The 15,441-nt window shown below is 38.2% G+C and overlaps 1 protein-coding gene across 2 annotated transcripts in view; it reads left to right on the top strand.

The window, feature by feature from the left end:
• plod2 (procollagen-lysine, 2-oxoglutarate 5-dioxygenase 2) overlaps positions 1-15,441 on the top strand; it is a 35,500-nt gene that overhangs the window by 7,524 nt on the left and 12,535 nt on the right. For both annotated transcript variants that reach the window (XM_014002150.1, XM_014002149.1), the window contains exons 2-10: positions 2,427-2,518; positions 3,551-3,687; positions 5,539-5,702; positions 10,926-11,038; positions 11,126-11,189; positions 11,407-11,504; positions 12,688-12,789; positions 14,545-14,670; positions 14,763-14,884. In XM_014002150.1, coding sequence (XP_013857604.1) covers positions 2,427-2,518; positions 3,551-3,687; positions 5,539-5,702; positions 10,926-11,038; positions 11,126-11,189; positions 11,407-11,504; positions 12,688-12,789; positions 14,545-14,670; positions 14,763-14,884 — 1,018 coding nt within the window. The remainder of the gene's footprint in view (positions 1-2,426; positions 2,519-3,550; positions 3,688-5,538; positions 5,703-10,925; positions 11,039-11,125; positions 11,190-11,406; positions 11,505-12,687; positions 12,790-14,544; positions 14,671-14,762; positions 14,885-15,441) is intronic.

Genomic DNA, 15,441 nt, shown 5'->3' with positions numbered 1-15,441 from the left:
GGGGGTGGGGGGAGGACCAGGGAGGATGATTCAACCACTCAACCACTAGATGTCGCTGAAAACAACAAATCCTACACACTGTGCCTTTAAATTAGCTTATCTTTTTTTCCCTCATGTTACATGCCTCCATGTTCTGTCATCCTTGGAAACGTTGTTTTAACATTAAGCCAGTGTTTCTAGCCCTACATTGCAGGAAGTGACAGCAAATCAAAACCCTTTTTTTCTACAAAGAACTGTAAATGGAAAAGTCATGAAAGAGACTTACCAATAGTACCACGTCAGTACTTAAAGTTTATGTCTCGGGTCTTTTATATCCAAAATGCTTTTCATCTCCAGGACGTACGTAAGTGGAAATTTGCTTGTTGGGATGCACTCAGGTCGCCTGCATGTTTATGACAGGAATAAAGCATTTGAGTCCACAAGACCAGAGCAAAGACAGAGGGGTAATTGGGGCCAGCTGTCAGGTTTTTTTTTTTTTGAGTGGAAGTGTCTGCGTGAAATTGTGAGACAAGTGTTTTTGTTTTCTTTAGTCCTGCTAAATCTCAGTTTCTCATTTACAGCACCAATTAGAACAAGCACCGGACAAAAATCTTTAGATTTTTTTTTTTTTTGTGAAAAAAGATACAAAAACAGTGCTGACTGAAATGAGACAGACTACATGTTGCCAGAGTGTAATTACAGCACATTGTGGAGGTTTTCAAGTTTTCCCAAGAAATCCCATCAGGAGCCACGTTAGGGTGCCAGAATGTGCCATCAGATCTGCTTTTGGATTTGCCAAAAAGCTTTCGAATCTCTCTAGCCACAACCTTTCAGTAATCAGTGAGCTGTGTTAAATAGTTTGTTGAGCCTWTGGTGTTTTCATTTGTTTTACAGCTATTATTGTCTGTGTCCAAGAGACAGTAAAAGTGTACTTTTTATATCTGTATTTAAACAATTTTTAGAACTATTCAAGCACACTTTCTGCTCGACTTGGCATGTGTTTGATGCACTGAAGAGATAAAAACACAGCTTAATTTAATATATAATGTATTTTTTTCTTCGGAAGCCCTCATTTTAGACTTTTAGTTTGCTTGACCTGGATTTACCTCTTGTGACTATGACTGTCTGGGGCAATGAAAGGGAAGCCCGGAAATTTCCCTAATAACCAATAAAATCACCTGTTTGACGGAGATGTAAGAAAAATGTGCTTCTCAGATGAGAAGAAAAATGTTATCCTGACCGTTGCTTTTCTTTTCCTTTTTTTTTTTCTTTTTCGAAACTGTTTGGTCAAGCCAAGAACAGAGAACACCTGCTGCTCTCTCCTCGGTGCAGAACTGAAGTCTGAATTGGCCTTGTTCTTTTAGGATACAAGGTGTTTGGATACAGAACCAGCTGTTTTCAGTTTGTAGTATAACCTTTCTCCAATCCTTGTGTCAGGTGAAAGAGCAGTGATGAGGCCATTCATTTATCCCTCGTATAAAGATTTCCTGTGAACAATGCATGAATGAGTTTTACCTGTGGTGCCAGTTTCTTATGTAAGACTTTGCATTAGTTCCACAAGTCCTTTAAGACCCTGGGATTTTCTCTTTCAGACTTCATTTACAACACTTTTAAGTGCCAATAAATAATTTACAAGTATTTGGTGGAACTCAGTTTTGTGAATTAAAAAGATGGCAAATTTGCTACTGAAACGTGACTTGAAAAGCCAAATCTGTTTTAAGAAGCACTATAAAACTGTTTTAAAAGTCTCATTAAGTTTCTGTTGCCCTGTTTGAAGCCTGACACACATTTAGCATCTTTTTTTTTAAATTACTTAATGTTTTTTTTTTCTCTCTCTAATACATTCACAGTATTTGATTAACAAGATCTAGATCTGGGGTTGCTTCCTTCCTTGGCTCTTAACGACAGGAAGTTCTCACATTTTTTTGTCTGACACTTGTTCCACAAAGCAAACAGAACAAGTGGAAGCTAGCGTTGTGTGTAGAGTTTTCCACTTTCTAGCTTTACATTAAACTATGGTGAAAATTTGTATTTGGTTAACCCTTCTTCAGACCTCAGACTTCAGCACTCACAGCAACTGGAAATGTTGTAGAGGTTTGTGGGAGTTCCATCCCGACAGGAAATATTTTATTGAGATTGTGTTTGAAAAAAAATAGCTACTGTTTTTGAACTGAATTAAAATTACAGTGGTCAATCCTAAATTAAGACATAGTTTCAGGCTACTAAACCAAATGGTGTGTTGACATAGGTTTGAGGTTTACATGGTGCATGGTTCATAGTGGTGGGAATCGCCATACTTATAGCTGAGCTAAGGAAAATATACACATTTTTGTGGATACGTTTTAAATTTTACAACTTCAAATGTTGGAATTTTTAAGTGCAGCTCCATATCATTGTACTTTGGTAGATGAAAAAATATGATTTTTTTTTCCCTTTGTCTTCTTTAGTAAAACTGCTGGTCTTAACTGTTGCAACTGAGGAAACAGATGGTTTCCACCGCTTCATGCAGACTGCTAACTATTTTAACTACACTGTGAAGGTAAGACAGTTTATGTTTTTAAAACAATGTCCTAAAATGTACATTTTCACACTTGACAGCAGAATGTTTTTCTTTTTCTTTTTTCTCTTCAGAATTGATTGAGCCTATTAGTGGAAACAATGAAGTGAAGCAAACTGAAAACTCATCCCAGAGGGCTAGTCAGTGTTGTAGATCCTGAATTCTCCTTTGTGGTTGAAATAAGTTTGGGGAGAAAAGAAAAAAAAAACTTTTTTTTTTAGTTTGCAGCTCAGTTGTGCCATACCCTCATTAGCAAACTTGTGCCTCAGTGTGCCATTGTTCCCCACGGGTTTGATGCAAAACAATTCTGAATTTTCCAGAATTCCCATTGCAGAACCATCTTATTTGGCCCCTAAGGTTTATCAGGGTGAGGCTTCTTAAGGCGAACGCACAAACACCCAGAAGAGGACACATTAAAATACCACAAAACACCAGTGGGGACATTTTTTCTTTCTTTCTTTTTTTTGACAGTGTTCCTATTAAAGAACTGACAAAAAGCTTTCCATTTGGTTTCAAAAGTAAAACTGGGTGCCATTTTCCTTCAAGGTTTTATCTCTGGTAGTTGAAAGTAAAATAAATAACATATATTTCCTTCCACCAGCACAAGTCTTAAAAGGATAGTTCAGACCTTTTGAAGTGGGGTTTCTTAGAAAGATTGTGGCCAATTATTATCGTGTTTTGAAAAGGCTCTTTCAGTAGTCTCAGTTTGGAGAAATAACGTTTATTTCTGACCACATTGGTGAGCTAATGGCTAACTTGAGTGGATTTCTTCCATTTTTTAACTATCAACTCAGTCTGGTCAAAATTAAACTCTGTTTCTACAAACTGTGCTCCTTCAAAGCTCTGTTACAGATAAGTTGTTTTTTCTTAATAACCTAAAACTCACTTTGAAAGACATTAATTATTGCTTTAAGAAATTGCCTTATAAATTAATAGGTAAATGGCCAAATATGGAGTTTCTTCAGCTCTCACAGTTCACAACCTCAACAATGTGCTTGTTGTGTTCTTTCTAAGGTGATGGGAATGGGAGAAACATGGAGAGGGGGCGATGTCGGCCGTTCTATTGGTGGAGGGCAAAAAGTCAGACTACTGAAGAACACCATGGAGATGCTGGCTGAACAGGAAGATCTTGTTGTCCTGTTTGTGGATAGGTATGCCTAGAACAAAAGTAGTTTTAGCTATTTATGTTTTACATCAAGGTTATTTCCATTAACTATATATTGCAACAAATGTCTTTCAGTAGCGTTTTTAAGAGGAATTTAGTCTCGACTGAAACAAGATCCAACCTCTGAATTTTTAATTAGTGTATAGTTCAAACATAACCAATCATTTATAATAATGATAGTAGTGAAAGCAACATCTTCTTAGTGAGAGGTGTTTTGATGTAGAAAAATACCAGTTTTCTTTCAGGCAGAGGCATTATTATACACAAGGAGAATAATTCCCACATGCAGGTAGCTCAGTTTAAGCTTTTAAGACCAATGGAAAGTTCATCTAAGGTAATATGTGTGGTTTAGAATAATAAGGGCTGTGGGAGACATTTTTCCCTAAATAAAGCAAAAGATAACCATTTTTACTGCACTGTGCCATGCGAATAATCTTATTCATAACTGCTGTTTAAAGCTGTCACACCCTTGAAACAGATAGTTAGGATGTAATTTTCTCTCTTTTAGAGGAAGTGATTGTAGTCTAATAAACTGCTCAGGTGCTTCAGAAGATTAAGATACATTCAAATGTATTTTATTTCTGTTGTTCTGCCAGACCACTGGGAGTGTTTCAGTGTTTTTTTTTTTTAAATTTATTTTTTATTTTTTTGTTATTGGTACCCCGATTATTGTTTTAAAGAGGACAAATCATGCAAAATCCACTTTTTAGCCATTAAATATATTTTGTTATGGGCTTGGGAGTCTCAAAGTGCAGAAATGTTTAATTTAATGGTGCTGCAATGATATCTTTAAATTCTTTTTGGGTCATATTTTTCAACCTGTTTCATTTTCTTTATTTTCCATGATGTTTTCTGAACTATTACTTAAAATATTTGAATGGAACTGCCAAATAAGATCTGGACTTACCAACTACAGACTGTAGCAGTGTGTAGTGTTTGTACCCGCTTGTCATTTATTTGGGGGTGACATTTGGGGTGGCCAATCATGTGCCAGAGGTGGCACTCATTACCCCTTGGCTCAATCCTTGGTTTAGTGTTTGGCAGTATTCCACTTTGGCCTTGTTCCCACTAAGGCAAGCTCTTAGCTCATCCATCCGATCAGACTGGCATGATCATGAAATAAAATCTAAATTCTGGTCAGTTTCCTAACTAGTTTAGTTTTGATTTTGTTTCCATGTACCTCTCATGCCCTGACAAAAGTGCTTTCTAGGACTACATGTTTGTTTATAATAGAGAAATAGCCATGATTTATGAGGTAACAAGACACAGAGGATACATGAACATATGTCTGTCAGATGTGAACAGATCTGATCTCCCCCTCATCCTTGCTTGACTTTTACTTTTGCTGCCATCTTATGAAAACTGATTTTATAGTGCACTGGAGTGCATCTATTTTAAATTTACACTGAAGACAGTAGCAGAGTCAATCACATAGGGTTTTAACTTTTTGATCGATGAGATTTCACAATTTAAAAGCTGTAAAAGCTAACAAGTTGACAAGTGGTAAAATATTTGCTTTATAACAAGCAGAATGTTTTAAAGGAAGCGTTTATGTATGGCATATTTTCTTTTTTTTTTTTTTTTTTGTTCTATGCAGTATCAGTTTGTGAGCTTTTTTGCATCAGTGTATGACAACTGTTCTGAAAACACCTTCCTGCACAAGCATGCAAAAAATATTGTATTTCCAAATCATGAGGAATGTCTGCTGTTTACATTTAGATGCCTATCTGTTCTGACAGATGCACAATGAAACGTGTTTAGGAAAAAATGACTGCTCTTAAAAGATAAACATAAGTTTAATGAACTAACACATTTTATCTTCACTCCTCCCTTTTAGCTATGATCTTATATTTGCTGGGGGACCAGAAGAGATTCTCAGGAAGTTTCAGCAGGCCAACCACAAAGTGCTTTTTGCTGCAGAGGCGTTGATATGGCCAGATAAACGCCTAGCTGACAAGTATCCCTCAGTCCGCAGTGGCAAACGCTACCTCAACTCTGGAGGTGGGTTCCAAAATGTTTTGAGCCTTTGTTGAAAGTCCAACTGCTGACTCCACGCTGTTAACTCTGCATTAAAGTAAACCTTCTAGAAATGTGTTAACAGAAAGTCAAAGCAAAAATCTCAGTTCATTTATTGTTGCGTTTCATCGATCTGGTATTCTGACTTTTAGTTCAAAGTTTGGAAAAACAGATTTCACAGGTTCTAAAATCAAACACAAAATAAGTAATCTAAATGTAAAGTATTATTTCTTTACACCAGGAAGCTGCTCTTTTATGCTGTTTGAGCTGCCTTTTTTGTGACTTAATTTTAAAGAACTTTAACAAAAACTGCTTAACATAACAAAAATGTGAGACTGTTGGTGGAACAGAAGAACCTGAAAGTCTCTTCAGTGTGTAAAGAGAAAGTTAACTCACAGTAAATTAGAAACCCTTATTAGAAACCCTTGTGATGATAATTTAACCTTGATTGTCAGAATATGCAATCAAATTCTGCTCAGAGTTTGTGAAAATATAAGTTTATTGTACATAAAAATCAGGCTTTGAGAAAAAATAGTCTGGGAATCACTGTTTTATATTACTTACTTTTGTACGTTATGGAACATATCACATGATGAAACAAAAAAATACAATTTTTGAAGGTAGTTTTGAATCTTGAGGCAGAAACTTGTCTAAAAAACCAGAAATTTCATCAACAAGAAACAGTTGAAGGGGTTTATAACTCACACAGAGCAGTGTTTGATGCATTGAGTGTCTTTGATATGTCACCCACCCTTAATTTTATGTTTGTGGGAATTTATAAAGTTGACACATAAACCATTTCTCCACCAGCAGCCAAAGTCTGGTTGAAGTGACCCACAGTCGATTGTAAGAGAAAACAAGTGCAAGCCACCAGCTGCAGTTAAAGATGATGAGGTTTTACTTGGTCTCCCGTGAAGTAATGAACAAGGATATAATAATTAAATGTGACAAGACAAAAAATAAATCAATATGTTTGAGATGTTTTAATTTACTGCAGATGACACGGCTCTTTACAACAACAACAACAGAAGAACAAAAATATGCTCTAATGTGCATGTGCTACATAACTGTGTTTTTTACTCAATAGATTTTCAGTTTGTGGGTGACACAATTAATTCTGTGCCTGGTTGACATTATACCCTCCCTGCATAACCACTGCAACTTCTTCCACACTGACACTCGAGTTAAATGCAATTACCATGTCTAATTCTAGGCTAATTTTATTTTAACCAGCTATATGCATGTGTAGCAAAGTTTTAGTTTAACATGGTGGTTAACCTAAAATCAAAGTTATTGAAAAAATATATATCTGTGTGTGAAGATGTGTGCAGGCAGACCAAGGGCGCAGGCAAAAATTCAAAGTGTAACAAAAAGATTTATTAAACAAAAAATTAGAGCTGTCGTGGCAGCAAACTTAAAGAAATCCCTGGAGAAAACACGAAGACACCACACAGGCTGAGGGGATGCAGCACACATCCTCACAGAATGAACGGACCATGTGCCCAGCCTGCAGACAAAACTTTTTCTAGAGGGGATTTTAAAGAGTTGTTGGACAAGCTGCAACAAGAATGAAGTCATCTGGCTAAACTGTCTGCCCTTCTCTCGAGGACATCTCTTCTGAGAGAAGTGGTTCATGGTGGGTTTTTTGCCCATCCTCCTACCCCTTTTTTATTCTGGGGCTCCAAGGCCCAAACCGGCTGTTTCTTCATCTAAGTCTGCTGGGCTATCTGAGTCTACTGGGTCATCTGAGTCTGTTCCTGAGTTTCCTGAGTTGGTGGTCCTGGTGGTTCCAGTGTTGGTGGTCCCAGTGTCTCCTGAGTTGGTGAGTCCTGAGTCAGCTGTCCATGAGGTTCGTGGGTCGGCTGCCGGCAGCCTCCTCTTCGCCTGGGTCGTCGCCCATCACCTCCTCATCACCTGGGTCGTCGCCCATCGCCTCCTCATCACCTGGGTTGTTGCCCATCACCTCCTCTTCGCCCGGATTGTTGCCCATCGCCTCCTCTTCGCCTGGGTTGTTGCCCATCGCCTCCTCTTCATCTGGGTCATCGCCCATCGCCGCATCGCCTCTGTCACCTGTGTTTGCTGTCGTTGACACTCTTGCTCCGTCAACCTCCACCGGCTCTTTGTCTGCTCCCGCCTCCTCCCTTGGCTCCTCATCTGCTCCCACCTCCTCCTGTGGCTCTACATTTGCTCCCACCTCTTCCCGTGGCTCAACGTCTGCTCCCGCCTCCTCCCGTGGCTCAACATCTGATGCTGTCCCCTGCCAGGCCTCGTGTTATTATGGGGTCACACATTGGACGGTTTCCTGGTCGTCCCCCTGGACTTGTGTGTTTTTTGTCCTGAGTTCCCCGGTCTTGTGTCCGTGTTCCCCGAGTCCTGTGCCTCCTCCCTTTTCGATGTGCCGACATTGGGGAGGGGGTGGGGTCCTGTCATGGTCTGTGTTTTTTCTTTCATTTTCTAGTTTTTCTCTGTTCCCCTGTGTATCTCTTTCCTGCTGTCTTGCTTCCAGCCACGCCCACGCTCACCTGTTTCCTCTTGTGTCTCCCCAGGTGTTTCCCATTGTCTCTTAATTTGTTTGCTTTATATTCTGAGTCTTGTCATAAGTGTTTTGTTGGTTCATTGTGCTACATCCCCTCAGCCTGTGTGGTGTCTTTGTGTTTTTCCTGAGCTACTAAGTTTTGAGCTGCATCGCCAGCCTTTTTGTTATTTAATAAAGCCTTTTTGTTGCACTTTGAATTTTTGCCTGCACCCTGGGTTTTTCCCTGCTGACACCTGTCACTGTGTATGGTTCGTTTTTTTAGTTTTATAGTTTCAAAATAAAATCTAAAAGAGAAAAAAACCTTGGTGTTTTTAATGTATTTTTGTTTTTAAGAACTTCATGTAAAAATTGTCAAATCGAACTAATTAAAAATTCACAATGTTGTATTTTAGCTTCCGCTATGTAAACCCAAAATTAAATATATACGGTTGTTGTTTTAATATGTAGCGATACTGAAATGATGGAAGTTGTTGGAGTAGTTTGTAGTGGCTGGAAGACTGCTGAAAAATAGAAACCATTCCTTAACATACTGACAATGGCTGCACTTGAACCTTATTCAGTTTAACTTGGAATATTAAAGCAATTTTGTCCACAGTAAGATTGTCAGCTCTCAATGGGATGTGTTGACTCCCTATACATATGACAAACATATTCATGGTGAGAAGTGAAAACTGAAAATGCTCCAGGAGTTCAGGCCATGATCCACAGTTCTGCAAGAAGGTCCCAAATGGTATGCTAACAAAATATAATGCTTGTCTTTGTTTTAATCATTAAACAAAAACAAACAAACAAACAAACATAGCCTTCTTTATTTTTGCAGTAGTTGTTTTTCTAATTTAGTTGTAAAACAAATAAAAAAATCTTGTTTCATTTTGAAACAGAAAAAAACAAAGAACGAACTGTACATACCAGATTATTATTGAGAGTTAGTGTTTTGTGTCTAGATACTTTATATTGGAGACTAATGTTCAAACAAACCAAATCACCCAGTCCGTCTGGGTGCACTGGGTTTACACATTCCACTATCAGCAGCTGAACTCTGAAGACTTGCAGGCTTTGTTGGAATTTTGGTGGTTAAGCAGCTACAGTAAAGCCCCTCAGTATTATTAGTTTAAAGAGCGCCAAAGCGGCTAGGAACAGCAACAAACTTGTGTTAGCTTTAAAATCTAAAACTCCAGGGTTTTCATTATTATCTCTTGGTGTTAAAAGGGAAACATATTTTCCTTGTAAGCCTGCCCTTAGAGGTATTTCCTCTCCACTGCGGACAGGATGTGGGAGAAGACCATTTATGTGAAAAAAAGAACTGCATACATAAATGTCTTTTTTTAGCAATCACCCTCCCTGTGGTTACTCTGACAGATATTTACCTTCTGTGAAGATGTTTCTTGGCATATTGTAAATGTTACATTGCATTCTCTTTAAGATGCTCTAAGATAACTAATAATGCATGTTTATAACCAAAAAGCACCAACAGCTGATTCCTTCTAGTTTCCCAGGACACTTAATTGCTGCTTTCCTTGTGGTCATCAGTCTGGTTTGACCTCCCATTGTGGAGCCTAACTGTCTCAGACTGATCAGAGACTGTTTTTAGCATTCATTGTCATTGACTTGACATGTGGATTTGTCTTGGGCCCCTGAATGTGCCACAGTTTGCATGAAATTGCAGGCTTTGTTTGTGTTCCTACGGCTACCGCCCAAGTGACCAGTGAGGAAAGTTTTATTGCATGTGGACACACAGTACCGTGTCACAGAAAGTACAGCGTCTTAGGCTGAAATTGGGAGTTAGAGGGTTTGTGTGGAGCTACGGGTGATTATTTATCATAGCCACAAAAAAGATCACTTACAAAACTAACAGGAGTTGAAATTATTTACTGAAAGCTGTTCAAGATTTAGTGCTAAGAATCTCCGGCCCCGCAGAGACTGCCTGAAGTTTCTACAAACATCTCTTGCAATTTTTGTAGAGGGATATTTGTTGAGAATGTTACCTCATAGAGTAGAGCAGACTTTTGCTTTTCCCTAAAAGATCAAGAGAAAAAGGCTCGCAGTTTGCAGCAATTTCCCAAGATCTGCCGAGACAATCCATCAATCAACAATATATTGTGCATAAAATTCACATTTCTCTTTGAACTGTTTTCATGTTCCTGCCATTTCGATTATGTCATGTCTATCCATTGACTTGTTTATATCGTCTGAGGCTTTTTGCAAATGATGGGATGTAAAACAACGCACACCAGCGCGACACAGCTAAACCCTGCAATCTGTTGCTGTGGTCAGGATCCTTGAGCAACAGAGGCAGAAATAAGAGAAACCGACGGGGTAGATTGTCATGAGAATGCGTATTCAGAGTGTGTAAAATAGTGCATGCAGTTCCAGAAGCTTCACTTGATCACGATTACCAAGTAGCTTTTTGGTACCTATGATTGTGCTCATTTCAGTTTACACAATGTTAGAGAGGTATGGGTCTTGACTTTGCTCATGTGCTCAAAGTTGTTGCCAAAACTCACATTTTATTTAAGACATTCATGCCTCATTGGATGAAAATGGAGGCCAGGAATTTAGCAGAAGTAGTAAAATTGCCCATAATAGTTGGTTTGTTATGTAGAGGCCTGTAAACATCTCTCACACAATCATTTACACATTGGTATGGCTTTCTCCGTGTTTATTCTTTGCAGGTATAATTGGCTATGCCTCATATATCAACAGAATAGTTTCTCAGTGGAACCTCCATGACAATGACGACGACCAGCTCTTCTACACCAAAATATACCTGGATCCATTACAGCGAGTAAGTTTGTGTGCACTAACACAGTGATTTATTTAGACAATCGATTCTGGACAGCCAAGTACATTTTTCTTTGTTCACGTCTCATAGGAAAAACTCAACATGACTCTGGACCACAAGTGTCAGATTTTCCAGAACTTGAATGGTGCTGTTGGTGAGCAGTCTAAGAAAATGACTTTAAAATTTATTTTCCAGCAAATTTGTAAATCTTAAGCTTTTATATAGGCAAGACAAAATGACACTTTGCATTAAATAGTTTTAGCTATACTGACTTTAAATTTTAAAAATTAAATGTGTTTGGTTTTGGCATTGAAAAACACATTTCTTGTATTACCCTAGTATTAAGTGTCTTGTGCTCCCCTCTTTGGCAGATGAGGTTCTTCTCAAGTTTGGAACGAACAGAGTAAGAGTAAGAAACACAGTGTACGACTCTTTGCCAGTTGTTGTCCACGGCAATGGAAACACCAAAGTGAGTAAGAAATTCTACCCACGGACACGACTAATGTAGTTTGCATATGGCTTGGCTACTTTGAAATTAACTCCCTTCAAGGTTTTCTTTTAGATCGTTGCCCAACTACCAGTCATCATGAACATTACATTTCACATTAAACTACATTCTGACTCAAAGAATGTAGCAGAAAGTTTATGAAATGCTTTCCAGTTGACCTAACTTAGAACGTCCTACTCATTATTCATTCAAGTGAAAGATGTAATTCTTCTGGCCATATGTTTCTTATTTGCTTCCTGTCGTCACTCATTTCACATGATAGAATCACTAAGATAACCGGATGTCTGAAAAAACTGTTATCACTCTACAATGTGTTTTTATTGTCTTTTCCTTCCCCCAATTCATCACAAAATTTGTTCCATTATGGACCGCATGAGTCTAAATTTCCTCAGAATTGAACTAAACCCACCAAGCTATTGAGTCATCCTTCCCAGAGGCCTGAACAGCTGGAGGAGAGGCTCCAGCTGGTAGAACACAGAATCCATTTCCTAGTAGCCATTTCCACAGTTTGAGGGACCCAGATACTGTAAATGTCTGGCTTTGAGTTTATTATAATTGTATCATTCTAGGTGCAGTCTAGTTACACAATTACAGTATTAATGTCTACAGTGACAGTTTGGAAGGAAATTACATGTCCCTGTGATGTGCATTAAAGCAAAGTACATGATCAGAATACAGTATGTGCTGTCAATCATGTTATCACAAAAATTGTAAGACATGATTACATCATCTCAGTTTGCAGAAATTCAACAAGGTCTATAAACTGGTATCGTCACACAGTAACACAGAATATTTTTTTTAATAAGACGGTGGGATTTTCAAGATGAAAAATACATGTCTCTTGCAACTCTGGAAATAATTATTAGCATACCTGAAATTAACTTACTATAATAGAAATATATTGAAAACTAAACATGCACATTTTCAGAAGACCTTATTAAAGTCCAATGAGTATTGAATAAAAGTTGTTTTCCCTCTATATAATACCATTATTCCTGCAAACAAAAAAATGTAAAAGGGACTGCCAGCCAATAATCTATACATTTTGTACTTAAAATGCCATTGTTTTTGTCCAAGTACCATTTTAATAAAAATTCCAATCATTCATGAAAATTTACCCATTTTGAATTTGGTTCCTTCACAGATGTACTTGAACTACTTGGCTAACTATGTGCCCAATGCATGGAACTATGAACATGGCTGCAGCCACTGTGATGATGATCTTCTGGACCTGTCTCAGTTACAAGTAAGTCATTTAGTAGGTTTCCACCTATTTGCTATGCTTGTTTTAAAGTTGCTAATGTGGAAAGGTCTGCCTTCAGCCTCAGTTCTTTTGGATTTAGGAAAGAATGAAACATTTCCCAGTTTTCTGTTATGAACTGTTGGTTAGTGATTGTCTAGACAGTAGGATTAGAAGTTTATTATGTTTTTAACAACAAAAAAAGGAACAGAGCTAACAGTTGATTCTGCCACTTGTTTTCCCCTCAAAATAATAGGTTCATCCTTTTTGGCCCTTTTTGAAAGAGCACGTCTGAGGTGAACTGCTCAGGGAAAAGGGAAGCATTGCATGGCTGTGGTGCAGGATATGGTTGCTGAGGTTTACAGAAGGTCTCATTTAAAGGGGTGTCACTGTTGACCAGGCTGCCTTTTAGTTTGCTCCTCTATATGGCTTTTTTCCAGTGCAGTGAGTTATAGTGGTTTTGCAGAAAATTTGTCAGAATTGAGCCAAAGCTGGAGTCAGGCAGGACTTGCAAGCTTTAGGAAATGTCTCTGGCTGTGTGGTTGCAGTTGTCAAAGAATGCCCCCAGACGTTTTAGCTGTATTTATTTTTTTTATAAAACCCTAAGCATAGAAAATAATATTTTTAGTTGTTTTTGAGGAGGGAAAGTGCAACAAATGTGCCCTCCTAGTTCAGTAAGTTCAATGTTTGCATATTGGTTGTCAAAGAAAAGACTTTCACATTTGCTGCAAGTTGTAGACTATAAATACATGTGCCTAATTAACAGCAGCTGATTCAGAACAAAATCAACTAAATGAAAGGAATCACTTTGACTTCCCCAGTGAATACAGAAAACATTATGAAACGGACAAGTCAGGAAAGACATCTCATTCCACGTTGTCCCTCTATTTATTTGGGACAGAAACTCCTGGAAGATCAGGTCATGTGGGAACAGTGGTCTCGCTCTGTCCAGGCCTGTCTGGTGGGGTGAACCCAGTCTACAGTCACTCCCACTGTGGCTTTTTTTGTGCAATGTCGTTTTGAACTTTTGACACTCTTAAGTGTTACACCACTAAAAGACCAGTCCTGTGCCTGCCAGACAGGGAAATTCACAACTTTCTACAGTTTTGTTTGTATCAAAAAAAAAAAAAAAAAAAGAATGGATGTGTCTTATTTCTGCTTTTAATTGTTTTAGTTGTGTATATTTATTTTTTTTTTGTTTTTCTGTGTTTATGTGCCATCTTTGCCACTTCTTTCAGTTGCCTGTCTGCTGGCAGCAAAATGAAGGTTCCCCTAAGCTTCAAACCAAAAGTAGTCATTGCGGAATATGAAAATTAGATGGTTCTGCTAGGATTGCTTTTCATCCCTGGCCCAGACCTTTGCTGTGAACTGGTCAAGAAGATCACAAGTCCAGACTGGCGTGTGTGAGCCAGAGCTGAGCGTCATGGGAAAGTTTTCCTTCTTCTCTGTCTCTTCCTCCTATTCTCTGTACGTCTCTGGTGCCTCGAGTCTTTTACATGCTAAATGCCCACAATCGACATGAAAATAATTTTAAAAAGTAAAAGCTTTACAGAATGTAAATTTCAGCCTTAAAGCAGTGCAGTGTGGAATATCCCCAAATCACTGTTTACTCTATTGATAAAAAATAGTGAAACATCTGCGGCAGATTTACAGTATATTTATGGAAGAAATGAAGTGTAAATATCATTTCTGACTTATGTGGCATAACTGTGAAAAGTTGTTTAAAAAGGAACTCATTTGTCTTTCTTCTAATCTAAACAGGAGTATCCAAACGTGTTGGTGGGAGTGTTCATAGAGCAGCCAACTCCGTTTCTGCCTGAATTTTTCCAGCGGCTGCTGACTCTGGACTATCCAAAAGATAAACTGAAACTCTTCATTCACAACAATGTGAGTGCATGCAGCTGCTCTTAAGTTGTTTTTTTTATCTCTCTGGATTGCGTGGCTCTTCCTGATATTATTAATGTTTGCTTCTCACTCAGGAGGTTTACCACGAAAAGCACATACAGAAGTTTTGGGAGGAGAACAGGAATGTGTTCAACAGTTTCAAGGTTGTGGGACCAGAAGAAAATCTGAGCCAAGGAGAGGCCAGGAACATGGGGATGTATGTGTGTACATTATATGTCAGTCAGATATTACAGTGTGTTGTTTGAATAAAAACACTGATTAAACCTGAGCATATCAAGACATAGGAAAGGAAGCAGAAAGAAGTTACCAAGTGTTCAAAAACACTAATTCACCAACAGAGGACTTTTCAAGGAAATAAAAAAATATTTATTTTCTGGCCTGTTAGGACTTTGCAAGGAAGATGTTCAACAAACGTAAAAATCTCCAAAGCTTACTTTAACATAAACCACCCACCCACCCCAAATATCTAAACTGTAATGTAGCTTCAACGCTTGTTAGTCCAAAGGTTGACCTACAGCTGTGAAAGCATTAAGTAAAAATGTCATATTGCAACAGACAGCACTTCTAATTTCAGTCTTATAGTACGGAAAAAGGAAAAAACAAAATGGAGAAAAAATTAGATTTAAAAAAATTATTTTGAGACATTTCACTCAAAGTATGACTTACCTAGTCATAAGGAAAAAAAATGTATAGGTCCTCTGGACGGGTTCTTCTTTAATGAAACGTTTCGTCTCTCCTCCAAGAGACTTCTTC

Source organism: Austrofundulus limnaeus, unplaced genomic scaffold (genome assembly GCF_001266775.1).
Source record: "Austrofundulus limnaeus strain Quisiro unplaced genomic scaffold, Austrofundulus_limnaeus-1.0 Scaffold12, whole genome shotgun sequence".
NCBI classification, from domain to species: Eukaryota; Metazoa; Chordata; class Actinopteri; order Cyprinodontiformes; family Rivulidae; genus Austrofundulus; species Austrofundulus limnaeus.
Note: the sequence above shows the minus strand (reverse complement) of the source record. Positions and strands in the feature narration are given on the sequence as shown.